This window comes from Penicillium cosmopolitanum (genome assembly GCF_028827165.1).
Source record: "Penicillium cosmopolitanum strain IBT 29677 chromosome Unknown utg000009l:1.0-9042332.0:1.0-9050551.0, whole genome shotgun sequence".
Classification (NCBI taxonomy): Eukaryota; Fungi; Ascomycota; class Eurotiomycetes; order Eurotiales; family Aspergillaceae; genus Penicillium; species Penicillium cosmopolitanum.
In genome coordinates, this window is record NW_026622679.1 from 4225514 (window position 1) to 4252977 (window position 27464).

The 27464-nt window shown below is 47.0% G+C and overlaps 14 protein-coding genes across 14 annotated transcripts; 10 read left to right on the forward strand and 4 right to left on the reverse strand.

The window, feature by feature from the left end:
* Positions 1-402: 402 nt before the first annotated feature.
* Positions 403-2421, reverse strand: N7509_009682 (terpene cyclase/mutase family protein; the record flags this gene model as incomplete). The annotated part of the gene is made up of 1 exon (XM_056634319.1): positions 403-2421. The coding sequence occupies one exon, from the start codon at positions 2419-2421 to the stop codon at positions 403-405; it is 2019 nt and encodes a 672-aa protein (XP_056484939.1).
* An 839-nt stretch (positions 2422-3260) lies between these two features.
* On the forward strand, positions 3261-4076 carry N7509_009683 (cytochrome P450 monooxygenase; the record flags this gene model as incomplete). The annotated part of the gene is made up of 1 exon (XM_056634320.1): positions 3261-4076. One exon carries the CDS (start codon positions 3261-3263, stop codon positions 4074-4076), a length of 816 nt encoding a protein of 271 aa, XP_056484940.1.
* Positions 4077-5924: 1848 nt separating this feature from the next.
* N7509_009684 (FAD binding domain protein) lies at positions 5925-8738 on the forward strand (the record flags this gene model as incomplete). The annotated part of the gene is made up of 5 exons (XM_056634321.1): positions 5925-6108; positions 6228-6583; positions 6852-8040; positions 8093-8341; positions 8443-8738. The coding sequence occupies 5 exons, from the start codon at positions 5925-5927 to the stop codon at positions 8736-8738; spliced, it is 2274 nt and encodes a 757-aa protein (XP_056484941.1).
* A 328-nt stretch (positions 8739-9066) lies between these two features.
* On the forward strand, positions 9067-9486 carry N7509_009685 (EthD domain-containing protein; the record flags this gene model as incomplete). The annotated part of the gene is made up of 1 exon (XM_056634322.1): positions 9067-9486. One exon carries the CDS (start codon positions 9067-9069, stop codon positions 9484-9486), a length of 420 nt encoding a protein of 139 aa, XP_056484942.1.
* A 155-nt stretch (positions 9487-9641) lies between these two features.
* On the forward strand, positions 9642-10585 carry N7509_009686 (UbiA family prenyltransferase; the record flags this gene model as incomplete). The annotated part of the gene is made up of 2 exons (XM_056634323.1): positions 9642-10382; positions 10550-10585. The coding sequence occupies 2 exons, from the start codon at positions 9642-9644 to the stop codon at positions 10583-10585; spliced, it is 777 nt and encodes a 258-aa protein (XP_056484943.1).
* Positions 10586-11233: 648 nt separating this feature from the next.
* N7509_009687 (uncharacterized protein) lies at positions 11234-11963 on the forward strand (the record flags this gene model as incomplete). The annotated part of the gene is made up of 2 exons (XM_056634324.1): positions 11234-11550; positions 11624-11963. 2 exons carry the CDS (start codon positions 11234-11236, stop codon positions 11961-11963), a joined length of 657 nt encoding a protein of 218 aa, XP_056484944.1.
* A 567-nt stretch (positions 11964-12530) lies between these two features.
* N7509_009688 (cytochrome P450) lies at positions 12531-14532 on the forward strand (the record flags this gene model as incomplete). Its single annotated transcript, XM_056634325.1, has 5 exons — positions 12531-12902; positions 12989-13178; positions 13231-13717; positions 13781-14184; positions 14306-14532. 5 exons carry the CDS (start codon positions 12531-12533, stop codon positions 14530-14532), a joined length of 1680 nt encoding a protein of 559 aa, XP_056484945.1.
* Positions 14533-14998: 466 nt separating this feature from the next.
* On the forward strand, positions 14999-16057 carry N7509_009689 (SDR family NAD(P)-dependent oxidoreductase; the record flags this gene model as incomplete). The annotated part of the gene is made up of 4 exons (XM_056634326.1): positions 14999-15115; positions 15184-15462; positions 15528-15810; positions 15882-16057. 4 exons carry the CDS (start codon positions 14999-15001, stop codon positions 16055-16057), a joined length of 855 nt encoding a protein of 284 aa, XP_056484946.1.
* A 564-nt stretch (positions 16058-16621) lies between these two features.
* N7509_009690 (uncharacterized protein) lies at positions 16622-17134 on the reverse strand (the record flags this gene model as incomplete). The annotated part of the gene is made up of 1 exon (XM_056634327.1): positions 16622-17134. The coding sequence occupies one exon, from the start codon at positions 17132-17134 to the stop codon at positions 16622-16624; it is 513 nt and encodes a 170-aa protein (XP_056484947.1).
* Positions 17135-17457: 323 nt separating this feature from the next.
* N7509_009691 (uncharacterized protein) lies at positions 17458-18270 on the reverse strand (the record flags this gene model as incomplete). The annotated part of the gene is made up of 1 exon (XM_056634328.1): positions 17458-18270. One exon carries the CDS (start codon positions 18268-18270, stop codon positions 17458-17460), a length of 813 nt encoding a protein of 270 aa, XP_056484948.1.
* Positions 18271-20365: 2095 nt separating this feature from the next.
* N7509_009692 (RTA1 domain-containing protein) lies at positions 20366-21423 on the forward strand (the record flags this gene model as incomplete). Its single annotated transcript, XM_056634329.1, has 3 exons — positions 20366-20576; positions 20630-20722; positions 20792-21423. 3 exons carry the CDS (start codon positions 20366-20368, stop codon positions 21421-21423), a joined length of 936 nt encoding a protein of 311 aa, XP_056484949.1.
* Positions 21424-22391: 968 nt separating this feature from the next.
* N7509_009693 (uncharacterized protein) lies at positions 22392-23219 on the reverse strand (the record flags this gene model as incomplete). Its single annotated transcript, XM_056634330.1, has 1 exon — positions 22392-23219. One exon carries the CDS (start codon positions 23217-23219, stop codon positions 22392-22394), a length of 828 nt encoding a protein of 275 aa, XP_056484950.1.
* Positions 23220-24223: 1004 nt separating this feature from the next.
* Positions 24224-25036, forward strand: N7509_009694 (uncharacterized protein; the record flags this gene model as incomplete). The annotated part of the gene is made up of 1 exon (XM_056634331.1): positions 24224-25036. One exon carries the CDS (start codon positions 24224-24226, stop codon positions 25034-25036), a length of 813 nt encoding a protein of 270 aa, XP_056484951.1.
* A 1464-nt stretch (positions 25037-26500) lies between these two features.
* Positions 26501-26764, forward strand: N7509_009695 (uncharacterized protein; the record flags this gene model as incomplete). The annotated part of the gene is made up of 1 exon (XM_056634332.1): positions 26501-26764. One exon carries the CDS (start codon positions 26501-26503, stop codon positions 26762-26764), a length of 264 nt encoding a protein of 87 aa, XP_056484952.1.
* Positions 26765-27464: the final 700 nt, after the last annotated feature.

The window sequence follows — 27464 nt, forward strand, 5'->3', positions numbered from 1 at the left end:
GCGACGGAAAATAGTTGCTGATCGGCCGGATCAAAATTACTGTATGCAAGGGATATCAAAGCGGTGTGGCTGTGCTAGCCACTGTTTGAGTGCATCATGAACACCCAAGGTTCGGTCTGGCCAACAAAAAAGATTAAGCGGTGTGACAGCTGGAAAAAATCAAAATTTACATTTGTACAATATGCGATCTATGTCATGATGGATTCCCGGCCCGAAGAACTCATTACAGTTACATTTTACATTCCACTGGCACCAGCAAATTGTATACAAAAATATTAACGGTTGTTGGATTGATTGCGCCGGTTGTAATATCACTACTAGTATGGGATATGATAGTATCTCCGGGCTGCTGAGAAAAGGATTTTTCCGTGTCCGATCGAGTGAAGATACTCTACTTGGCTTTTAAATAGTCTGACATCGTGCTTTTTGTAGATAACGACCAAGGGCCATCATCGGGAAATAGTGGCGGTAATAGTCATATCCAAGGAAAAAGTGGTTTGGGAATCCAGTCCCAGTAAAGACGCCCTCGGGCCATGAAGACCCAATGCCCTTCTCGGGTTGAAGAGTCACTACCAGGTATTGAATTCCTTGCTTGATGGCAGGATCTTCCGGGGAGAGATGCGCCAACAATCCCATCAAAGCCCACCCGGTTTGCGAAGCAGTCGAACTTTGCTGATCCTGACCCGCCGATCGGTATGATAGAAGCGATTCACCCCAGCCCCCATCAGCCTGCTGCTTGGCCTTCAGCCAACGCAAACCTCGCTGCACCATAGCAGAAACTTGCGAGTTATGAGGGTAATATGCAAGTCCACATAGAGCATGACTAGTGCCGTAGACGTAATTGCAGCCCCATCGTCCAAACCAAGATCCATTGGGTTCTTGTATAGACGCAAGGTATTGGATTCCACGCGTAGAAGCGGCTTGGAGTGTTGGGAAGAAATGGCTTGCGTGGGTCTTCTCCGGCATACACTCCATCATCAGCCCGAAGGCTTCCAGTATGCGCCCGGTGATATCTGCACAGGATGTATCACATAGACTATCCATGTCACTAAAAGGGATTTTGTTGAGGAACAGCTTGTTGTTCTCCACATCAAAAGCAGCCCAGCCTCCATCAGAATTCTGCATTCCTGCGATCCATGTAGCTGCTGCTATCACAGAGTTTGATCCGACAGATCCTGCATCATGTTTTACCTGAGCAAGGATTATCGCAGCAGTGTCGTCCACGTTGGGGTACCAGGTGTTCTTGTATTCGAAGCTATATCCACCTGGTGGGAGGCCGGGTCGGTATACGCGCCAATCTCCGTAGGGGACGATCAATTGTCGATTTCTGATCCATGAGATTGCTCGATCGATGACCTGTCGATTTGGTGACATGGCGTCGGAGAGTCCGATCGACATCAGGGCAGTGTCCCATACAGGCGAGACACAGGCCTGGACGCGTTTGCCGTGTTCGTCTTCCCAACAAAAATTTTCGATGGCCTGGATCCCCATCTTGACTGGGGCATCATCAAATTTGTAGCCTTCAAGGACGAAAGCAAACACGCTTCCATGCATGGGGGGGAATATTCCAGCCCAATCGCCGGTTGATTCCTGCCGATCAAGGATCCACTCGAGACATTTGCGTCGGGCATAGGTGCGAAGGAAGGGAATGGATCGGAGCCCGTTTAATTGGTAAAGTAGTTTGTCCACACACGAGAATGCGAGACCAGGCAAATCGCCGTTGAGCAACAACGTCGACAGAGGCAGGCCATAAGGCACATCTTTGTTCTGAGCATCGATCCACAGTTCATCCAGATAGTCGTTGTTGGCAGACTGACCGTTCGGCAGAGAGTAGATAGGTTGGTGATGACAGATAATCAACAGAGGCGCAATGGTACCCCGAGCCCAAGAAGCAAAAGTATATATGTTGATCGGAGAAACCGATGGGACAAGAATCAGCTCTACGGGTAGCGTTGGCACTGCAATCCAAGGAAACAAACCAAAGGTCGCCAAGAAGATTCTCGTGAACATGCGAACCTTTGCAACACCTCCAGATTGGATTACAAATTTCCGAGCTCGCTGCATGACTGCATGAATAGGAGCGAAACCAAGAATCTTGAGAGCCAGATATGCCTCAACCGTGGCAGATACATCGCCTGGAATTTGGGGTGCCAGTCCCCATGAGCCATCTTCATTCTGCTCAGAAAGAATGTGTCGACAGTAGGCCGCTTTATCAGTTTGTATATCGAGCCCTAAAGCATATCGCAGAAAAATGTATTCTGAAGTGATCGTGACGTTGGATCTGAGTTCACCACACCAGTGACCATCGGAACGGACCAAGGAGTTGGCATAGTCTGTCGAAAGCTTCAACGAATTCTCAACTTGGGGTAACAATTGACTCGATTGAATATCGTCTGCCACAACCTCGGTAGAGATGGCCATAGTGGGAATTTGGGAAGTATTTGAAAAACGTGGCCGACAGCCCATGATATATTTAGTTATATATCCAGGGACTCGGAAGTTCCGCCGATAGTACCTTGCAAGGTTCCAAGGTTCTAACAACACCGGGGCAAAATAGCCCCGACCAAGAGATTTGCAGTAGTACTGTAATGTCCATACTTGAAGGTCTAAGAATACACTTACGTTCAAGTCGGTGTGTCCCCTAAAGCAAACACGATTAATTTATCGAATCAACTAGTCAGGCTAATGCAAGATCATTATCTTCCATTGAAGAACTCTATCCCTTGCAGAAACCTAACTTTAGGTGCAGATTATCCTGCGGGTTAGCATCGTTAAGTAAGGGGTAAATGTGCGACCAGAACTCTAATAGTATTTCAATAAATATTTAGGCGATTATCTAACACGGCAGACAACCGGGGTCCTCTCTGATATATTGGTACTTTTCACTTACATGCAGCCATGGCATAGCGAATTCCTCCAGTTACATGTATAGCGATCGGTTGAGCTTCTTTACAATGACACCCATATCAATCTTTGGGGTTACCAAAAACACAGTGAGAGTAAACTCACCGACTGCAATATTCATAGGCATCAGCCTGATTATCATAATATTCATCCGCCAATCCGTGCGTATAAGGTCGAGAAGGCTAGAGAGATCGCTAAACTGCGAGGTTCCACGAGACGAGAGCGATCGTTTTCGATTCGACATATTCGGCATCGTGAAGGCACTCGAGCTGGGATATCACTTCCACAACAAAAGTTCTCTTGAATATACCAATTCCTTATTCGGCCGATATGGGGAGACCTATGCTTCGTATATAATGGGATACCGACTTTTCTTCACCCATAACGCAGAAAACACAAAATATTTACTATCTACTGCATTCCCCGATTTCGAAAGCTCGCCCTTGAGAAAACCCTTGTTCGAGCCGATCACGCCCCATGGGATCTTTACACTTGACGGCCCACAGTGGAAGGTCAGTCGCGACCAGCTACGCGGACGCTTAGCAGATTTGAGGAAAATCATAGATTTGAACGTTTGTGAAGAGCACTTCCAGGCATTTCTCAAACATGTACCAAATAATGGCGGTCTGTTCGATGTTCAATCTTGTACGTTTGCCTTATCCTTAGATTTGCAAACTCTGTTTTCGTTGGGTGAATCTATCGATGCTCTAAGCTTTAATCAGTCTGCAGAAAAGAAGCAATTCTTTGATGATTTACTCTTTGTGAAGACTCGTATAGTACACGATGGCTTCAGAGGGCCACTGCGTCACTTATATCCCAAGGGTTCATTCCTTCGGGCGTGTGAGAGAGTGCGGGCGTTTGTATTGACACGCGCATCTCGTGAGATTCGGAAAAGAAAAAAGAACAGTGAAATGGTTGTCTTAGATGAAGATTCTGAAGAAATCACTCAATTCACAGATCAAGCTCTGAGCATATTGCTTGCCAATGACAGTATGAGTACCATACTCTCGGGGGTATTCTTTTGTCTTGCCAAAGATCAACACATCGTGGGCAAGCTTCGCATGAGTATTGTTGATGCCATTGGCCTTTCACCACCGACATGGACTGATCTGGGATCCCTCCAATACGTCCGCTGGGTGATTTATGAAGGTAAGATTCTTTGTCCAATCTGATATTGGCACATGGCTAATATTGAGGGGAAGCTATGAGGCTTTACCCCCCAGTCGTACTCAATGCAAGAGTCGCGAACAAAGTTTCCACCTTACCGACCGGTGGTGGAATTCATGGAATATCGCCCATTCTAATTCAAAAAGGTGAAATAGTGGTGTTTTCTACCTGGGCTAGGCATCGTCTTGGGGAAGACCTTGGCCCCGCGCCTCATGAATTTCGACCAGAACGATGGGCAAATATTCCAGGAGATGTTCCCGGCTTCATCCCGTTCAACAAAGGGCCTAGGATATGCCCTGGCCGTAAGTCCTTGATTCTACTCTATTCATTATCTTGCTTATGGTACTTCAGAGAATTATGCCATGATTGTACTCACGTACATTATCGCGCGGATGTTCCAAAGATTCTCGGTAGTGTCGGATTATAATGACAAGCCTTGGACTGAAAGAATCGCCATGACGTTGGAAAATGATAATGGGGTGCTAATTGGACTGGATTAGACACCAAAAGCTATCTAGGCAGACTATTATTGTCAACACCGACAAGTACTAGTACATGTTAGGGATACTAGTACAGAAAAAGTCTGCACAAAGTATTGGAGGGCAGGAGTTATCTATCCACTTCTAGTATTCACAAACTCTACCAGTCCTTATACAATCCTTCCTCTTCTTACCTTGAAGTTATCTCTCTTACTCGGTTCTATAAGCTTATCACTCTGAGCACCTACACTTACTCTAGAAAATACTCAGTAGTATTCTGAGGCTCAAGGCAAATATAATGATTGGCCACGTTTATTGTATAGTTTAAGTACGGCTGAGCGGACGGGAAGCCCTGTTCTTCACACCCTATGGTCGTATGTACTAGACAAAGCTGGAAAGGGGATATATCCTACTCATGTTTAGTTATAGCTAGAGAATATTCTAGAGTCAGTTGTCTGATCACTGCTAAATTTCCTAGGGGCCAGGTACTACACATTTCACAAAATTTCAGCCCGAAAGAACAATAATTGATTTCTGTTGTGTATTCTGAAGTTCAATCGTATTTTACGTGGGTTGCGGTCGGGCGGACAACCTAGGAGCTGGATAGCACAAACACCATAGTTAAGGCAAGAAATTCCATTTAAAATATCATGATCTCAACAATCTTTTTCCAAGTTTCCAGAGCTCTTAATAAAAATTTCCCAAAAACTAGTCGTATACTTCGGTATTTTCTGAATCAAATCCCAACTCAAAGGTCCTTATTTCGCATCCATGGCCCCGGGGGTTTCATTCCAAGGTTCCCGCAAGGTTCCACTGGCAAGGTTCTAAGGTGGAGATATATAAACAAGGGCTGCAAGTCGGAATGCAGAGAAATTGACAAGTTCAAGTTCTAAGGTTCAAGTTGAACTTTAAATACTAGTACAAAATTTGGAATATACTACACCCGGGCAATCATGTCCGCAGGTGGTAAGAAAGGTTTAATTTATTGTTTAGATATCATTGTAAATTGTTGAATTCATTGCATTTTGAGACCTCGGAAGCCTGAGGCCATCGGTGCTGAGTCATTCTGCGCACCATCCACATTCTATCCAGTCCGTCTCTTCAGCTATGGCGATGGCCATGAACGAGAAAATAGTGCCCGAGGACTCATATTCAGAGCGATCTAAACCTTGGAATGCGGGGTCGTATGGGCGGGATGCCTGAGGCCTGAGGCCCCCGGCTCTCTCTGGGTGATACAGGAAGTGTTTGCTCACCTCAGCCGTTTGTATAATTACCTGCCCACACCTAATTACACTCGCAAATCTATCTCCATTCTCCAGATTACCCATTTGCTATCTCTTTCTGATCTGCATACCGCCAACCAAACTCAAAGTGATGCACTTCTCCCGCAGAATGGCCCACGCTATCACCGAGATCGTCCTCTTCACTTTCCTCCTGGATGCCGATATCAAGTCAAGTCTTTCCGCCGCGGATGCTATTGCCTGCCGACAGGAAGGAGTCCGTGAGATACATTGGGGAAGAGTGGAAGGTGACGAGTCAAAGGTTCAGTTTCTTGCGAGTACGTTTCCGTTTCTGTCTTGCCTCTAAGCCTTGCCTGTCTACCCCCCCAGCAGAACTTAATTCCTGCCTGGTTCATCTTCCAGACAAAAGAAAAGAAGATACTAAACTCAATTACAGACTGGGCCGATATCAGCTACCATGAGAAATATCAACAATCCGGCGCCGACTACGCTACCGTGGGCGCGATCCTAACACCGACCCTTGCGGCAATGCCCATTGTTTTCCATGTTCATTTGGACCAGGATGCTCTGAAAAGTGTTCTAGATGCCTTTATTGTGGAGGTCGTGACGTTCTATGACATATCCGAGGAGACTGGAAATCGAATCCAGAGGGCACTGGATAGCCCACATGCCGAAGGCATTCCGGGCAGGGTAGTGCACGGTGCGGTGGTGGAGGAGCTTACACGGCCCGGGGAAATGTTTCAGGGAAAGCTTACTTTGCGATGGCCGGGTTGGAGTCGAGAGAGAGTCAGGGTCTGTTGAGTATGTTGGATCCCGAAATTGGGCGGAATGAGCTGGAATCGGCTGAGTTGCGGTATGTTCGGTTTGATAATTGATGATTTATGATTAGTTTGATTAGCTGTTGAGAATTGAATCCGGGATCAACCTGACATTGACGTCGACATTTGAGTCAGTGATTGAAAGATAGACTGTGCTTACTCCTGTCTCACTTGCAAGCATATGCTTACAGGCGCGAAAAGAGTATAAGTGACCCAAAGCTTCATTGAATAAACGACAACAGAAAGCTCACGCCGTTATGGATCGAATATTTCAATATGCTATTTGTATCCTCTTACATCTCCTCACTCTCACATCACTGGCCAAAGCCAACTTCTGTCGTTGCCATCCGGAAGATCCCTGCTGGCCCTCCATTAGCGCATGGAGCAGGTTCAACAACTCCATCTCTGGACGGCTGATCGCCACAACCCCGATCGCTAGTGTCTGTCACACCACCTTCGAAATATATGACAGCCGCGCATGTGCAGATCTGCGGTCCAGATGGTACGATCCTGCAACACATTTTGAGTCAGCATCGTCGCCGATGGCTTCATGGTCTACCAACTTCTCTTGTTCGCCATTTACAGAGCCAAACGCTTCGTGTACTGTTGGCCCGCTGGCTCGATACGCAGTCAACGTTTCCTCAGCAGTTGACGTGCAGAAGAGCTTGGAGTTTGTGCGCAAATACAATATTCGTCTTGTGATCCGTAATACAGGTCATGACTATCTAGGCAAGTCGACAGGGGCTGGCTCTCTTGCACTGTGGATGCACTACTATAGGTTCACTGAATATGTGGACGAATACAAATCCACAGGATACACAGGCCCCGCCATGCGTATTGGCGCAGGGGTGCAAGGTGGTGCAGCCATCAAAGCAGCCTCAGCACACGGATATACACTTGTTACTGGAAATTGCCCAAGCGTTGGTATGGCAGGCGGATATACTCAAGGGGGCGGCCACGGCCAGCTCGCATCGCGATTCGGATTAGCAACTGACCAGGTTCTCGAATGGGAGATCGTCACTGCAGCAGGCCAGATCCTAACAGTTTCACAGACGAAGCATGGAGATCTTTTCTGGGCTCTGAGTGGCGGCGGGGGAGGGACTTTTGCTCTAGTGCTTACTGTCACTGTTAGACTGCACCCAGAGTTGGAGACAGCGTCGGCAATGCTCGAATTTACTGGATCTGGTACCGATATTGCAGGACCCTTCTGGAGGATTGTTGCGGGCTTTCTAGTTGATATGCTGCCGCTTCTTGATTCTGGCGGGGTTGTGATTTGGTATATCAAACATGCTGGTGTCGGGACAGATCCTGTGTCAGATCTATTAACATTCAGCCTTGCGCCAGCAGTCCTTCCAGGAGGGGAAAAGGAGCAGTTACAGAAGTACATTGCATCTACACTTCAGTCTCTCCAGACGCACAACATAACTTACCGTGCGTATCTTCCCCACAATTTGAATTCTAACTCCTCAACTTACCATGTCAGACTACAAAATCAACACATTCCCAAGTTTTCACGACAGCTATTCTTACACGACACCATCCGTTAACATAAGCGATATATTTTTCGGCGGTCGGTTCATCCCCCGTTCGACGATCGAGTCTGGCTTGGAAGGTTTCCTCTCCGCCCTCCGTAGCACGCTTCAGCATGGTGCCACTGTTTCTGGATTATCTCTCAACGTATCACGAGCTGAGACCGAGCCGCCATTCGAAAATTCTGTTAATCCGGCTTGGCGTGAGACAACAATAGCGATTTCAGTCGGGTTGTATGGATTCTACCCCCTGACAAGCATACGTGTTTCATGTGGGCTGACAATATTATGCTAAGACCGGTAGATGATCTCCAGCGACAGATAAATGTGGATCGACAGAGGCTTATGACTCAAGTTCTTGTTCCCGGATTTGCAGGGGTGGCAGGATTTGGCAAGACAAATAGAGAAAGCGCGTACCTTAATGAGGCAGATGTCAACGAGCCGGATTGGCAATCTGTCTTTTACGGTGAAAATTATGATAGGTTGAAGATTATGAAGGAGAAATATGACCAAAATGGAATTTTCTACGGGAGAACCGGGGTGGGAAGCGAGCAGTGGGAGGAGCGAGCAGATGGGCGGTTGTGCAGAGTTAGGCAGTGAGAGATGTACTAGGTAAGTTGGCAGCCGAGGATGAATCTACCAATAGGGAGGGTAATAAAAGGAAGGATGAGAGATAGAGAGAGAAGCGAAGTTATTCAAAGCTATCTACAAGCAATGGAACAACGTGCGAGAGAAATCAGGCATAAGGTCTAAGGTTTCGCCCGTTTGATTCAGTAGGTTTGCTTATATTTGTAAGACTTAACATTGAGCACAACATCGACAGGCACTTTCTTTGCATTTTCTGTCAAACAAATCAGACCCGACCACCTTCATCTCTGCTTCTCCAGAAAAATATTCTATCAATCATCCTCTCCTTGCAACAGCCAGAATGCCCGTCAGACTCATCATCATCAGCTACCGCAAGCCCGGCCTCTCGCCTGAACTCTTCAAATCATTGTACGAAGATCACGTCAATCTCATCAAGCGTCTCGCTGTTGATACCTTTCCACTCTCTCACCAACGCAGCTACATCGCTCGTACGACGGTCTCTTGTCCTCCTGATGATGCCACCACTCGCAATCGTCTGACCCCAGCGACTGTGCCGAGAGGCGCGCAGTCTGACTTCGACTTTGATGCAATAGCGGAGCTCGGATTTGCCGATCGAGCGGCATTGGATAGGTTTTCAGCGAGGGTACAGGAGCCTGATGTGGCCGCAGAAATCGCAGCTGACGAGGACAAGTTTTTGGAGCGTTCAACTGTTGCGATTGCGATGATCGATGAAATGCGTGAGACACGTAATGAATTTTAGTACTGAGGCTGACAATTATCTGCTTACAACGGGATGTGTTGCTATTCTTCATGTTAAATAGAGGGCAGCTTGAGAGTGAGCTTTACGGGCCGGTCTCAACTGCTCTGTAATCCTGTCCCCGAGAAAGCCGACCCAGCAAGAGGCTCAAATCAACAATGAGAAGGATCGCATACAATCTCTATACCATCTTCCTGTTTACGTCCAGTGATATCAAAACCATGATCCTACCCAGTATCGCCTTCGCGCTTTCCCACTCAACTCACCTCTCCAAATATACCCTCGTTTCTCGCCTCCCTCTTATGCTATTATACACATGGATCAATCTTCTCGCATTCACAATCAACAACCAGTGCTCACACCGCTCCATCGCAGAAGACACTCTCAACAAACCCTGGCGGCCGATTCCGTCAGCAAGGGTATCTGCAACACACGCAAGAACGCTAGGAATCATCTCCATACCCGTCTCGATACTTGTCGGCGCTTTAATCGGGGGTGGAATTACTCAGAGTGTTCTCATTGCTATTTTGGGAATTTATTACAACTACCTTGGCGGCGGTAGCGCCCACTGGGTGATTCGGAACGCACTCAATGCGATAGGATTTGTTTCTTTTGCCTCGGGGACGCTGGAGGTTGCACTGCAGGCTTCAATTCCTTTCCCGATCTTCCCGTGGATTGCTTTGATTGCGGTACTTATTGGGTCGACTGTACATGTCCAGGACATGTATGACCAGATTGGCGATGCGGCCGCGGGGCGTCGTACATTCCCACTTGTGGTGGGTGACGCTGCTGCAAGGAGGTGTATTGCCCTCGTCATTATGTTTTGGACTGTTTCCTGTCCAGCTTACTGGGGTGCTGGGATTTTGGGGTTTCTTGCGCCTATGCTGATTGGGGGTTGGGTATGTGTGAGGACGCTGAGAGGTGGGAAGGATGACGTTGAAGGAGATAGGTTAGTATTTTGGGGTTATAACATCTGGTTAATATCACTGTATATCTTACCGATTACCTCGAGATTTTGAGTCTGCTGTTATAATTGTGAGAGAATATGATTATGATAAATAATTAGGAAGAGGGCAACTTGTTAGTATCAGCCCCGACTTAAGGACAGAAGTAGATTACGCATTTATTCTTCAGACGGCATACCTATAGCCGAGAAATGACACTAGCTATAAGAGCGAGCCTCCGTTGTTTCAAAATCGACAGGGTGAGATCGTGATGCTCACTTTTATAAGTATCTCATTGCTGCTGCCCGCCATACCCCGATAGTAGTACGCGATCAGAATCGCCGCTCCTCGCAACTCTAAATGGCACTCACGCCAAAGCAGATAATCATTGTCGCTTCGTCAGTGATAATGGTTGTTTTCTCCATCATTGCCTTTGGACTACGCTGTTATTCGATCCCTCTCATTCATCGGAAAATCAAATCCCACGATGCTTTATGCTTCATATCCCTGGTCACGCTATTGGGGTACACTATTGACATGTTAATCGGTGAGAGAGCTCCCCACATACTAGCATCGAGCGTATTCTCTTGCATGGAAATTCTGAGTCATTGCAACAGGAACTATAAGCGGCGGCATCGGTGTGCCCGTAACTGATCTCCCGGCCTCTTCAATCAAGATCTCACGCAAAGTAAGCTCACTATATCACAATATTGAGCTCAAGGAGTGGGTTTACTAAGTAGAGGAACCAGACATTTTTTGTCTCTCAATTTTTTTGGGCCATTTCTATCACCACGTTCCGCCTCGCAATGCTTGACCTCTACGTCCAAACCTTTCCCACACCAAGGTTCCGTATCGTCGCTCTAAGCACAATGGTTGTTGTGACACTGTTCTTTATAGGTGCCATAACAACAACGCTCCGCATCTGCCAGCCAATTGCCTACAATTGGGATTCCAGGATTAATGGTCACTGCGGAGATGTCGCAACCGCGGAGTTAATCGCCGCGGCGTTCAATCTGGCGCTGGATATCTTTATTGTGGCATTGCCCGTCTCCACAATTTGGGGGTTGAGAATGAGTGTTCAGAAGAAGTGGGCTGTTACGACGACGTTCGGATTGGGCCTATGGTGCGTATCCTCATTTTCTCTCTTAAATAAACAAGAAAATCACCCAGTGGAAAAGTGCACTGATCTATTATAGTATCTCAGCAATAAATCTCGCCCGTATTGTCAAGGTTCTCACCTGCGAGCTCGCTAGAGATTTTACCTACTGCACTGCTGACAGTCTAATCCTCACCGTTGCCGAAATGGCTGTTGGAATCATCGTTGTCTGCGTGCCAACCTTCGGTCCCATATTCTTTCCTTCACGCCGGAAGCGGTTCGCTGGGAATAGAGTGCCGCTGACAGAAATGAAACACACACACCGTGGAGTAAGAGGTGAGTATTTGGATGGTATAGTGGAGGGCCCGGCGGTTAGGGCAGGAGCTGGTATCTCTGTACAGAGAGAGTTTGGGGTGAGATTGGTCGGCACTGCTACATAGTTGTAGATACTAATAGGGGTTCTCTGCCGTAGTTTTGTGGGCAGTGATTCAGCGACGCATGAGGACTCTTGAAGCTCATCTGAGGGTTGCCCAGGTGCGGCTAAGAAAATTTACATTTTTGTGGTCGCATACACTGTCAAAACTAGTAACCTTCGAATGGTCTCTGTTTAGGTGTAGGCCTCAGCATCTGAGTCACCAGATCGACATACACTAGTATAATCCTCCCTCCTTGGTCTTCATCACACAAGACTTTCAAGTTTCATCATCTCCCGAGGTCGTCCTCCTTCCACGTAGGCCGCAACATTCTCTAAGGCTGGATAACAAGGGTTTCATTCAGAATATAGAGGACAAGGTTACTAGTGATATTGAGAGATTCCGAAACTTGAAAGCTGCAGTCGCTCTCAACCGTGCTACATTGTTGTCATACCAAGCAGGGTTGCGGAAGATGCCACTAAATACAATTTGGAACTAGCAGGACGCCTGAAATAGTATATACATATACTGCTAGTACTGTGAGCGTCTATATCATTCTTTGAATCTTGACTATTCTCACATAGAAACGTAAATATGGTATTCAAAGAGCCTCTCTCGGCTACAGCCCTGGGAATCCTTGTTCATCTAGGGATCTTCATCCGAGGCGAATGGCATCTCCGAGCCCCAGCCGTGGTAATTGTCCATGCGGCTGCTCTCGCCACAGGTTCCACGATCTGCGCATACAACCGAGTAATGAACTGGTGGATTAGAGCAGGACTATGCGTCGTCTGCTACATATGCGGCCTGTTCACCAGCATTATCATCTACCGGCTGTTCTTTCACAGAATACGACACTTTCCCGGGCCACGACTCGCTGCCATGAGCAAACTATGGAGTGTCTATAAATGCCTAGACTATAAAAATCACTTGTTCCTAGAATCGTTACATCAGCGATATGGGGATTTCGTGCGATCAGGCTCGTAGAGCCCCTCTCATTCCCCAGCAGTGGGTTAGTTCGTACAGAAAGAAAGCTAACAATACTAGGTCCCGAGGAAATTACCATATTTCACCCTGTCGGATGGTTGGCCCTTGACGGAAATGATAACCTCAACAGTAGATCAGACTGGTACGACCTGCTCCGTCCACGTGTCTCGCCTATTTTCTCTCGCAACGAGAAAGACCACCTAGAGAGGCGCAAGTCATGGAACCTTGCGTTATCTACAAAGGGTGATATCACCCGTAGTGATTCTTCTCATATATCTTGCTAAATATCAAAATCTGGCAGCAATAACAGAGTACATCCCCCGCATCATCTCCCAAATCGAAACCTTGCACACCATTATCGCCTCCGCCGCCACAAATGCCACCCCGATTCTCCTCAACGACATCATGCTCTGGTTTGCCTTCGACTCCATGGGCGAATTTGCCTTTGACCAGTCCTTCAACATGCTCAAAAATGGTACATGGCACCGCCTCGTGATTCAACAAAGGTCAGCACTCGCCCTGCTTGGCTCTTTGGGCCACACGGTCTGGGCCATTCGAATCGCATTTGTATTCTTCTCGCGCTTCTGGCGCATCAGGGACTGGATAAATATGATATCGTTCTGCGACCGGCAAATTGAGCGCCGGTTGGCAATTCAGCTTACATCACTCGCTCCCACACCAGTAGATGTATCTGGGTACTTCATCAAGGAGTACGAAGCGGGAAAGACGGCGGAGAATGAGCGCGCGAAATGGAGTCTCCTGAGTGGAAATGCAGTTTCCGTTATTATAGGCGGGAGGTATAGCTTTTTCCTTTCTATAATTTTATTCTTTATTTTTTAGTTATCTACTTTCTAATTCAGGTCTTCTGCTGGCAGTGACACGACTGGCTCAACTCTAATAACCCTTTTCTACTTCCTTGCCCTCCATCCTTCTTACGCAGAGCAAATCCATGAGGAACTAAGCTCCACTGAAAATCCGACTGACATCACTGTACTTGCAAATATGCCAGTTCTAAACGGGTTTATTAACGAGAGCATGCGTCTCATTCCCGCAGCATTGACTATTGGATCGCGTCTTACTCCATCGCAGGGACTAACCATCGACGGCATCTACATCCCAGGAAACATCAAGCTGGTTGCCCCCAAGTACAGCATCTACCGCCGTGGGTCAGTCTTTATTGAGCCGAATACGTTTATTCCAGAACGATGGTATAGTAGGCCTGAGCTGGTTCGAGATAAGAGCGTTTTTGCCCCATTCGGGATTGGTAAGCATCCCCTCTCCCTCCGTTCATCAATTTCATTTTCCGTCTTTCTTTTGTCTATCATTATAGTGGGACCTGTTGCAGGGCAAAATTATTTTCTAATTTGTCCAAACATATACAAAAGGGCGCAGAACCTGTGTTGGCAAAAACCTAGCTCTAACCCAGATCCGCCTTATACTCGCCCGGCTTCTTCCATTGTATACAGTGCGCTTCGCACCTGGTGAGACAGGAAAAGCTTTTGAACGAGATTTGAGAGACCAGCTGACTGCACAGCCGGGGGCTTGCTGTGTTGTTTTTGAGCCGAGGCTGGGAAAAGAGCCCGTCGGCCGAGACCATGTACCCATAAGTTAGGATAGAGGAAGAATCAGAGATCTTCATTTAATTTTTCCTAGGCTTAGAAGCCCTGACATATCACTCGCAGTGTAATATGCGTGCGACCGTCAATGTACGGGTTCGGTGGAAGATACATTATAGGCACACGGAGTCCCATAGGATGTAGTGAAATACAAGCGGCAGACTCGGATGTATGCATATTACTAGCGGGTCATATCCCCCAAGTTTTCAACTGGGCGAACGGTGTTTGTTTTATTTGTTGCCTCATTGGCATGGTTAATGAAGGGAAGGTTACGCCGAAGGTGGCGCCACCGGGGGGCCTGACGCCCAAGGCAGGAGCTCCGGAATCAATAACATTCATTGTAAGCTCAACGTTACACTATTCCTCACTTTTACTCTTCCCCCACATTTAATCTTTCCCCATCCCTATCTCTCTCTTCTACTCCACTTCAAACTTTGCTACCTTCATTGTCAGCTCATCGAAATGCAGCCCCCGTTGCCTTCACTGACGGCGACTTGGCACAATGCCTCTTATCCATCTATTTCCTCTTCACGAAGCGAGCTGAGTGTCGCCGGCAAGACCATTATTGTCACAGGAGCTGTAAGACTACCTTGAACAAAGAGATCTTTAACAAAGCTTGACTTTGAAACTGATACCATGAACTGCAGGGAAGTGGCATCGGCCGAGCAACCGCCGTATCGTTCTCCCGCGCTGGAGCAAGCAATATTATCCTGATTGGACGCACAAAGTCCACCTTGGAAGAGACACAGAAATTGCTTGCTTGTGCTAGTTCTGTCTATGTAGCTGATATCACAGATGAAAAGCGAATCGCGGAGGTTGCTGCCTCTGTGGGCATCTGGGATATACTCATTCTCGCTGCAGCATACATCTCCTCTCCAGCTTCCATCCAGGATGCATCTGTCAACGATTGGTGGCAGAACCTCGAGGTCAGCTTTCATAGATATGCTATTCTTCTGTTATTCACCTGGATCTATTGACTGACCCTTGCAAGACCAACCTGAAAGGCAGTCTCATTGCGGTGAAATCACTCCTACCTACCGCTAACACGACCCACGCTACCGTGATTGGCTATACGGCCGCAATCACTTTTCCCGCTGCCATGCTGCCAGGCTTGTCAGCCTACGCTATTTCAAAGCTAGCCATTGTAAAGCTCATGGAATACATCGTTGCCGAGAACCCCTCAATATTCACAGCGGCGCTACATCCCGGAATGGTGGAAACGGATATCTTCAAGGCGTCTGGAACGGACCCTGCCGCTGTGCCTCTGGATTCTGGTATGTGTTTATTTCTTTTTCTGGTCCATTATTTCCATACCTGGCAACTGACTGACTATGGCCGGGTGCAGTGGAGCTCGCGGGCGATTTTGCAGTCTGGTTGGCAAGTAAGGAGGCCTCGTTCTTGAACGGGCGATATGTCTGGGCGAACTGGGATGTGGATGAGCTCAAGGAAAAGGCTGGCGAGATACAGTCCGGGCAACTGTTGACGGCTAATATCCAGGGATGGCCCTTTGGCTCAGCCTAGCTAGTGTCGGTCCAGTTTGTGTCTAGGATGAATTATGCCATTGATCGAGACTAGTTCAATTTGATTCAATTCTAGTGTGCGCGATGAACACCGAGTATATGAAACAACTGTCATAAAGCGGAATATCGCCCATGCAAAATGAATGCTTGCCATACACCACTCGAAGGAGCGCATTAAAAGAAACAATGGCGTATTGGCCATCAAGGTGACGTGCAACCGTGGATAGGAGAGGTGGGACTTGGCCGCAAGGGGGAGCGTTGCGTGGCAATTGACCATAGGAAGTACTCTTAACGTTTTGACGCGTTCCCAGCGCGTTATTCTTTCGGCACCACGCTATTTTCCTTTGTTTTGATTACTGCTGGGCGTGGCGTTTGGCAAGGTCTTGTTTCCGATGGAGGAAATTTTTCTAAGTTAAGTTGCATCAGGTTAATCGAGGGTTGAATTGGATTGAATTGAATTGAATTGATTCGATCAGGTCTTAAATACCAAGCGCGATGTCCACCGTATACGCAGTATACCGGGCTAGTTGGGATTTTGGGGGGAAAACCAACAAGAGCTGTAACCTCATTTCTGAACTAGCGCACTGATCGGTAGGGTTCCTCCAATTTCTTGCATATTATAGGCCAGTCGACCCGGCGTTTCCAAAAAGATATGCTGCCACATGAATGTTCTGAGTGAATTGGAAGACGTCCCTACTTCGTCACCTTTATCCCTCGCCATTTGTAGTTGTTGACTCAATCCTGCTTCAGCCTCTTCTAAAAGTTGATTCACAAACAGATCGGTGTCTTCTGGTGTTTTCTCTCCTTTCACTGGGTATGCATAATGTTTATGAAGAGCATAGCCAGAGAGGGCAACTTGGTCATGATCAACGAGCCGAAAACGAGTGCAATGTTTCTCGTTATCACCGCAGTCAGCGTCTAAATGGAGAGTCGCGATTGAGGATGCATAAAGGTAATCGACCAACGGCCCATCAATAGAGTTACCACAGATGACCAAAGACGGGTCTGTAGACTCGTCTGATATCAATTGGTCGGCAGTTACTTGCTCCAATTTCCACTGGAAGGGCTTTGGGAGCATGGTGGACCCGGAGCAGGCACTTGTATCGATGGTGACTGTGAAGTAGTTGACGTGAAAGGCTGAGTTGGTGTTAGCTTATGAATACCATTTTACTCGGCTGGTTCAGAAATCTTACAGGTTGCGCTACAAAAGCGTTTGACTGCGATCAAAATAGGAGGCGGCATCTGAGTCCAAAGCTGACGCAAAGCAATAAATCCAACGAAGCTCGGTATGGACGTCAATCCTTTGCGACTGGACTGTGTTGTACTCTCCAGTAGGCTGCGGGGAGCGAGAGTTAGCCTCTAAATCAAAAACCCAATGCGGGATGGGCTATTCCTTTTTGTTTACCTCTGCAGTTTGTCATTTCGCTCCCGTACGTGTGCTAGGGACTTCAGCCATGCACAGCTCAGCTGTGATAACCAGACCTGCATGCATTGGAAGTCATGCTCAACACGCTTTTGCTGGGTCCAATAAGGGAAGACGGGGTTCTTCGAATTGTAATCAGACTCCATGAGTCGAGCGGCGTATTGTATTGGGATTTCCGGGTCCAATTCAGCTCCGATTATGTGCTTTCGCCGGACAAATGTTTTGTATTTCGAAAGGACGTAGCTGTAGATGAGGAGACGAGCCACCTGTTGGAAATTGTCTGGATCCCATTCTTCTATAGATCCCGCCGATCGCGTCTCGTGTTCGGTGATGGGCTCTACCCATCCAAGCTTCATCAAGAGACTGCATCGCGATTCTCCTGCCCGATGAAACCCAAATTTTTCAAAGTTGGATCCTTTTGCGGTCAACATGCGACACGAGTCTCGCGCTCGGGTAATAACATTTTGAAGTGCATCTGCCATAGAAGCAATATGTCGTTGAAATCGGTCAGCGCGCCCATCCTTCAATATATGCTGTCTGAGAACCATGATCATGAGAGCACGCAACTGGCAAGCGGTATCTCCGACATGGGCATCAAATGCCATGTAACCTGTAGAAGTCGGTGAAGCATGATCCTCCTGTAAGAGCTCGCTGAACAGCTCCAATGCATCGAGAGAATCAGATGCTGCACATACAATGTCACTGAGTAGACTGGGTATATGGCCGGCTTTCAGTGTGCATGTGTATTTGGTATCGGGCGGGTTTTGGGCAAGGAAGAGAGCGGTCAACATCTTGAAACGATTGATGATAGTTACATGGGAATTAAGCGGTTTGACATGAGCTAGAAAAGAAATTGAACTCGAAGCCAAAGTTTCATCTTGTTATATAAGAAATGTTGCAATATACCAAGCCAAAACAAAGATATAGACGTATTAGAGCTGAAGGTATTTTTTAACCTAGTCATGCAATTCTTACTGGTGAAAAATATACTCGCCGATGGAAAAAATATGCCGATATGACTTGCAAATACGCCGATGGCCGAAGGAATACGAGGATAACTAGTGGTCGCCACGTGGGACTTAGAAGAATATTGATGGAAGCTGAGATGTACGTCCGGGAGGGGTGATAAATGTAAATATATGTGTGTATGTGTGCCCAGGTGATGACAGGATATTGAGGAGGGAAACCTTGGAAGCAATTGAAAGGTAGGTAACCCTGGTGCCTGAGGCACCCAGTCTCGACAAATAGGTAACTAACTAACTAACTAACTATTGACTTGAAAGTAAAGATTTGAAGATTTGGCATTAATTACTGGTAAAGGCCAGTCCCGCCCAAGATCGAATTTTATGTCACCTTTTTTAAGTAATTCGAAAATAGTTGTGTGAGCTAGAATACTAGCTTATTTTAGCGGAATGGTTCCCTGGGAAAAGTTAATCTCGACTCCAGCTGTGAACCGTCGCATTTTAACATTTAACTAGATCAATCTGGGGACCCGTGGATGTGTACCTACTTTTGTAGGAGTGCCACACGTAATAGCTACTTGGCTTTATCTAAGTCTAACTCATAATATGAAATAAAATCGAATTCCCGTGTTGAAGCGGTACTGCTAATCCGAGGTATACTTCAATAACGATCAGAGCCATCATGCATTCGGATACAGGTTCACTTGAAGACAGTACCGTGCGGCTGGAAAGGCGCAATAGAATGCTTTAGTAGTATAGGATTGAACAAATATCATTCCCCTTAGTCCAGCTCCATGATAATATACGAGCCTATAAAATCTAGAAAACGAAAATACTATCCGCCGATGATTCGCTTGTGGGTCTCACTGCATAAAAGCCGAGATGCATTTCGGGGCGGCCTTTTCTCGTCACAGGGGCCTTCATAAAATACAAACATGAAATGAGGGAAGAGGGTTGTCAGCAGCGGCAATTTCTGATAAAGAAATTGAACCACATTCTGACTCGAGTGCACACCTACCCAATTCCAGGTGTGATTGCAGGAGAGCCATGCACAAGATGCCGTAGAAAGGGACAAAAGGACGCTGATCACGTATTACTTGCCATGAACCTCCTCCAAATGTATCTGGACCACGCCAGATATCAATTTATTCGTTTGGTTCTTTTCGTTCTTCTCAATTCCATCACACTGTTCAAAAATAGTTTTGGCGTAAAACTCCTAAAGCCGATACCCGCCAAGACTTCTACTCACAGACCACGCTAAGGCTCCAGAATCAACATTCACTCGTCGATCTGTTTGGGGCGCATTTGTTGCTGATTCTGTCCCTTCGATGACAAAATTACGAGTGGACCAATGAAAGGTCGTTAGGCGCGGTCCAGGCCGACGGTGAGGCTGAGCACGCCTGAAAATATTCCTGCGAGAATAAGATTATGCGGGTTAGTCCAATCGGGTTTAGGCTAATTAATAATATACGGTCTAACCAATCATCTACTCCCAAGGCTTCATGCTTCCCATTATGATGGCCGCAGACTCATAGTCCGTCCTCCAGTCAGAGAGATTGATTCACGTCCTACTGCTCCATGGCCCCCAATATTAACGTGTTCCAGCCTTATTTGGCTCCTCTGTCCGTATTCGTTGGTCTAGCTAATTTATGGCAACTAGGCATTAACGAAATGGACCCGAATCTGCGTTTGGCTCAGCCTTCCAGGATCTGGTTCTGGCTGCAAGATAAGTGCTTATTATTTCGAGGACCAGGCTTGGAGACCGTAAGACTTGCGACATATATAAGTAGTCGATTTATCATTCCCGTTCTCTGACAATTGATAACTACCAGTACTTTTCTCATTTCTATCAGCAAATTTTTCTTTTGTTCTTTAGTACCCAAACGTCCCTCTATTCGTTTTATACTCGATTTCTTCTCTCAGAATGTCTTCCAAAACCGAAAAGATCTATGAACAGCTTTCTGTTGGCTGCCATGCCTATCGCGAAGGCTTCCACAGTTCATATGACTATATACCGTCAAAAGGAGCTGGTATTGCATTCTGTTTGCTGTTTGGAGCAACAATGATTGCACACATTGTCCAATTTTCTTGGAAGCGAACATGGTGGTGCTGCGTTTTTGCTATCGGTAGCGCTGGTACGAATCTAGCGCACATTCTTCTTAATTCTGGGAGTCTAATCAATAAACAGTGGAAGTTCTTGGCTGGGCCGGGCGTACGTGGAGCTCTGATTGCCCATACAATAGTACAGCATTCATGATCCAGATCTCGACATTGATCATAGGTAGGCTTCAATACCGCCCAACATTGATCGAAGGAAACACAAGGCTAATAAAACTATATCTTACCACAGCTCCGGTTTTCTACACAGCCGGTATCTACATTCTACTCGGTCGCTTCATCAAAATCTTCGGCCCGGAAAGCTCCTTCCTCTCACCCAAGCTATACCTTTGGATATTCTGCACTTGCGACGTCATCTCCCTCGTTATCCAAGCAGCGGGAGGCGGCATGGCATCGTCCGCATCAAACGGAAAAGGTGACACTGCACCGGGCACAAACACAATGGTTGCGGGTATCGTCTTTCAGCTTGTCTCGATCAGTGTTTTCGTATACTGTGCCTTTGACTTTCTTCGCCGCACGACCCGTACCGGCTTGATTAAGGTGGGAAAAATGGACTCCATCAATTTCATGATTCTTGCGATGATCATCTCGGTCGTTTTCATCTACATCCGGTCCATTTATCGTGTGGTTGAGCTTTCTCAAGGCTGGACGGGATATGTTATGACCCACGAAGTCTTTTTCATTATTCTCGATGGTGTTATGATGATCGTCGCGGTGGGAGTTTTCAATATCTTTCACCCTGGCTGGCTACTGCCTTCTGATAGCGCCTTCACGCTGCCCAAGTATCAGGCTTCCCATGAGATGAAGACACAGATATTTCAAGCCCCCGAGAGTACCGAATATGGGGGTACTGTGAGCCGCTAAGATGGGCTTCGTGGCTTTTTATTGCTACCTCGGCGCAAAGTGGTTTATTCGCTTCTTGTAATTTAGTTGCGTTTCCTGTTTCATGATATCTCCGATTTTCCTTCCTTTGAGATTCTTGAAGATTTTTTCTTTCCTCTTCTTAGAATTTTAGAATTGTTTGCTTCCTGGTGCTTCCCTTAAGATTAAACCCGATTCGAGGCTTTGTTTTAATGGAATGCTGTATGTGCATCCTCTGAGTAGCTCGACCTCTATTCGAAATTTTCGTTTAAGTGAGAAGCTTACAACCCAGCTTATTAAATCCTATCATTCCCAAGATTTATATATACTAGTATCTTTTCAATTCGATAGTACCAAGGCTCCGAGTCATCTGAGGATATGCTACTTGGTTCTAAGGACGCCGTTCTTTGATGCAGCTGTCCTCGTAAACTACTGGAACGGTTCCTCTAATCAGGACCAAGCGCTGTATAGCTTGCACGGGTGTCTACTTGACCTCCCGACCGGATATTATAATTTTGGATATTTTCCCACTTGAATTGTTTCTTAATCATAGTCCCTCAAGGGCATCGAACGGGTGCCTTAAACCTGAGGTGATTGTCATCAGCGCCTGAGGCACTGAGTAGGAGCCCCAGGACCGGCTAGTTTGTAATTGTTAAGCAGGACAACTACTATTTAGGCCAACGGCGCCGGATCAGGCGCCCCTCTGGATCGGGTTGGGAATTAAAAATGGAACGATCTGAAGTGACAGAAATTGCTAAGGGAACATTTGAATCTTTGACCTCGGGAATCCATACGCTAGTTATCCAATGGCGTGACTATTTCCTCATTTGAACGACACAAAATATAACATGAGATTGATCTACAACGAACAATTTGCCCAGATGTTTGATCAAGGACGTTAATCGATATCAAGTCAACAATTTCATAGTAGATTGTTTTTTCTTCTAAGCTAACCTAGCTCCTCGCCACCTCTACTCATCTTCCTCACATTCCTCATCCTCACCATCAGTTTCGCAGATCAACGGGGCAACACAAGAAGCATCCCGACGGAACTTCACACTGCACCCAGGCACAGAAGGAACATTCAAAGAACTAGCCCCGCTAGCCGGCAAAAGCTCCATATCCCCATCCGGCTTCCAATCCACACTCCGACTATTATCGTTATTTATGTCAATACTAACAACGCTAGTAACATCCTTATTCCGCTGCAGAGTAGGAAACTCATAAGTCCGCCAGACATTGATACCAGAAGTAGTCGGAGTCTGATAAGCACCCTTCCCGCCACCTTCACCATCATAATTCTTCACAGCAAAGAAAACCTCCCCAGACGCAACCGTCGCCATAGCCTCTGCAAAGCGCGCCGTGTAAACGGTCAAACGGGTAGGGATATCCAGTCGAAAGTCGGCAAAGCGCTTTTTGAGGACCTCGTCGCCGTATTTCTCATCCAGGACATCGTTCCACATGATACCGCGTGGGTCGAGGGTATCTCTAAACCGAGTGCGAACTTGAACGGTGGTTGCGCCGAAGGAGTAGAAGATTGTCGGGCCAGTGCCGACGATACCGCAGGTTCGCATGTCTGCTGCGAGACATTCAACTGTTGGGAAATCGATGCTGGGGTCGGCGCAGGCCCATTGATCTGGTCTGTTTTTACATGTTGCCCAGATGCTGGCTGGTTTGGCGGGGGTGTTGTCGTTGGGGTCTCGGGGGAGTGAGAAACAGTTTCCTGCTGATACTGGGAGAATCTGGATTCCCAGAATGAGGATGAAGAAGACTAGAGTCTTGGGAAGTCTGGAAAGCATGGTATGGAGCAGCTTTCTAACTTACTTCCAATATCTGGCAAAACAGTAAACATGCACGAGTATATCGAATCCCCTGACCTCAGGCTCTTATATGAGCCAGCCAATTCTGTAAAATTTATTGGAACCGTCTTATTTCTCATTCCTATCTTAAAGGCCGAGGCAAAACCCCTGATTATTTCGCCCCTTGTCTACTATATGGGGCTAAAAGCGTACGTACTCCATGGGGCTAAAGCTTACTCTATGGAACTAAAAGCTTACTCTATGGGGCTGAAAACGTACCGATACACACTGTAATCGGCGTTGTCTGACTGTCAGATTTCTTCATGAAGTTTAGACCAAGACTTTTGGTCGTAGATCTGTTCCGTCTTGAAATTCTCACCAGAGATTATAAGGTCGGGAACCACTCTAATAGCCATTTATAGCAGACAACCTATGAAGAGTGGTTCGATGCTCATGTTAGCCAATGGCGATTCTCAGTACTCACTTAGCCACTCTGATTCTAGTCGCTGCTTACACTTGATCGGCTTCGAAGATAGCTTTAATAGATATAGAGTCAGATATCCAAGATCGAGAAGTTCGTAATAAGAACACGCTTCAGCTTAATTGTATTGCCGAATAAAACGAAAACAATTTTAGGGAAATAATTTTTCGGCCCTAAGAGTGTCAAATTATCTCAGACCTGGCCCCATTGTGAAGAACGATAAGGCCGCCGACAACTTGAATGGGGGCAGGGGGCTACAGAAAGAAAACTTAAAAAATGACCCTACAAATGTGGGCCAGGCTCCATTTTGCCTGATGATCTCGACAATTAGCCCCCACGTTGATACTGAATTTACCACTTGACTACATGTACCTTGATGCTGACGCTTGAAGAACCACCTGTCTGAAACACGTGTGGGCCCCAATATTGATCACACAGGAGGCCCATGTGGGGTCTAATACTTTGCTCACTATCGACGAGAGTACTGAATCCATCCGAAGACCAGCCCATACACACTCCCATCATGGAACAAACAAACAAGCAAGCCATACTAAACGCCTGCATGACCGGAAACCTCGAAACCCTTCAATCGCACTTTTTATCCCAAAACATCCAGCCCGGCTCAAAGGTTCTATGGCGCGAAACGGACCAAAGCCTCCCGCCAACATGGACTCTTCTCACAGCGGCGATTAAGCACGACCAAGCCACGGTAGTATCATATTTACTGTCGATATACACTGTCGGTGACATCAGCTGCGAAGAAATCGCCTCGGCTATCATCCACCACCCGAATATCGAAATCATGCACTTCCTCTACTCCCATTCTCCTGATATTGTCAATCTCGAGATGGATCCTCATCGGACTTTCCTCACAGAAGCTTGTCGCGGTCCGCAAGGCTCTGTTTCTTCAGACTCGAAAAATGAATCGGCTCTCCTGCTGCTACATTTTCTCCTCGATCACGGCGCTGATCCCCGTGAAGGTGGACTCGGTGCTAGTGGAGCACTCTTGCCAGCACTTGAATCTGCGCAGCCACTGGAGATAATTGAGAAAATACTTCGGTGTGGAGCCTCTGTGAATGTTCTTGTTTTCTGGACTGCTGTTCGAATGGAAAGGGTCGATGCCTTGCGGACATTCTTCGGGAAAGGGCTATTCAGTTCTGTTCTTTCGTCTGGGAAGATGCTAGAAATTGCGCGAGAATCCAAGGACGCGGAGATCATCTCTTTGGTTGAAAAGGGATGTCTGGAGATGGAGAGGTCTCAGCAAGGCACCGATGGAAATGCAGAAACTGGAAGGTCCAAGAGCTGGTGGAAGCTTGGAGGTCGAGCTGATCGATAGTTTCTACATTATAACCTATACATCTGTGTAAAGACAGGTCTACAAGCGGGGAAGAGCAGTCAGTGCTTTTAAAAGCTAGCAAAAGCTGGGATTGAGTATAGCCATTTTCGGCGCTATAGAGGACAGGAGGGCGCTGTAGTAGTTAGGGGAGAGAAAACTGCTTAGTTTGAAAGTGAGCAGAAGCGTATTGAATCTAGCAGGTCCTGGGTGTCTAGGCACCAGCGGACGGTAAGGGGCTGGCATAACGCCGCCTGTTACAGGAACGGGGAAGTGCGTGGCCATGGCTAGACGGGTGTGTGTGTGGAGGGTGTGGTGCCGAGACCGCCATTTTCGGCGTTAAAAGGGGGAGGTTGCCGTGCTTCCGTCCTTCTAGATCGTTTCCTCTCTCCGCATGCACCACCAATATCACACTTTCATCCTTTCCCATTCATCATCTCCCAGTAAAAGCATCTCAGATCTGGCATCATTCCATGTCTTCCGGCCGTTGGGCCATTGCTTCTCCAGTTATTGTCAGAGTCATTTTCTCGACCCCACCACATTGCCCGCACGAATCATTGAATGGGTATTAAAACACCAAGTTCAAGTTTCAGTAAATATTGGTGCCTGGAAATAGCTCAAGTCTATCTCGAATTTCATTGGCCTGACGATCCCGCGCTATGCAGGACACTCATAGCGTAGAGTCAATGCCAACTAACTATTCACTGTTCTTCACGCTGTTAAAATCGGGTTACCCTGACAGAGAATGCCCTTGGAAAAGGGATGGGCTAGAAAAGTTATTCGGACTATGTGAAAATCTGGGAACTCGGTTTCGTTCCTCTGGGATCGTACTAATACGATTTGACAAACCTTCAGTTCCTAAAATGGATAGCAACGAAACCCGCAGGATCGCTCTTCCATCCATCTTGATAAACTTCCATTGGTTCATTGCTCTTAACCCTGGGAATTGTCTTGCTTCAACGAGCTAGTTGCAGCAACAACACTCCGAATGAGGTTGTGGAGATGGCAACTGCTTTTGCTAGCGTGGAAATCCTGTTCTCCACCCTGCACCACTGGTCACATCACTGCAGCCCTGTAGGGCTGAAGCTTAGCCTGCAGACCAAGCGGGCACTCCTTGGCTCATATACGTGTGGGAGTGTCACTCCTATTAACTTCATTGGCGGGCTATATATGGCCCTAGAGAAGTAACACAAGCATCGTCACATTATCACTTGCGGGCCTGTGATACTCTCGCCCAACCATATCATATAAGTAAGCGCCATCTAAAAGCCTTTTCCTTGCGATGAACTGAGCCCTGCTAGCAATCATATTCAATGCCCCCCCTTACTAAAGCTATAAATCCTCCCAGGGGGCCCCGTTGGGCTTGCTCTGTGTTTCTCTACAGTCAAGGCTATCTAAACCCCAACTTCCAATACCGATTTTTCATTATTGCCCTGTCTTCCCGTTGGCTACCAGTGTCATTTCATCATGGGTCTCATCAAGATTCTTCTTAAGGCCATCATTATCCCGATTGTGCTGGTAATTGTGATTGGTGTCATCATTGTCTTCGCCGTCAAAATGCACCGGGAGAAGAAGCAGAAGAAGAAGGAGATACAACAAAACTCCTTTCAGCCACCCCCTATACAGCAGTGGTCTTATCCTATTTCACCCGGGATTCAGAAACCCGCAGCGGTCGCTTCATATGGCGTCAATACTCCGAGTCAGATGGAACAGGGTGTTGCCCGACCATAGCCTCGCCCAGGTATGGGAGAAGCGTGCCTCCTAGCCTGCTTTTACTAACTATATAAAGACCCCTTCCCAGAAATCTATTTTCAGGGCCTTATGTCGACCATGCTGGACAAGTCGCGAATCGCTTGGATGGATAATTGTGTTGTTGGAACCGAATCATGACCATAAGCGCTCTATAAAGAGAGATTTTGCTTTAGGAATTGAACCTTTATCTGTTTATTTTTTGAACTGGAAATTTCGGTTGCGGCGTCTTATATGTCTATAGACCATATCTTTATCTAGTGGGACGACAGTCTCGAGCTGGGGCTACCCATGGTTTAATTTTCGATGGGGCACCGCTTGTGAGAATCTCTCTCCAATCTTCGCTTCCAGGCAGTGCGGGAATCCCGGCTTTCTACCACCCCCAAAGAATCCGCACAAAGCGTCGCATATTCTGAGATTTTCCGCCTATTTCGTGCCCTTCTATCTCTAGAAGTATTTATCACAATCTTACTGCCAGACTGCGCTGGCAGGGGCGCGTTTTTGCATGGATCTAAAATCACGGTCGGCATGTAACCTCGATATTGCCAAAATTAAAGATATTGTGATGTGATACAGGAAGGTTGGTGACTAGGCAGCAGCAAAACCCAGAGGTGATCCCTGATGGTAATTGAACACCGCAAGCCGCGAGGTCTAGTCGAGTTCCATTTTCCTAGCCTGTCCG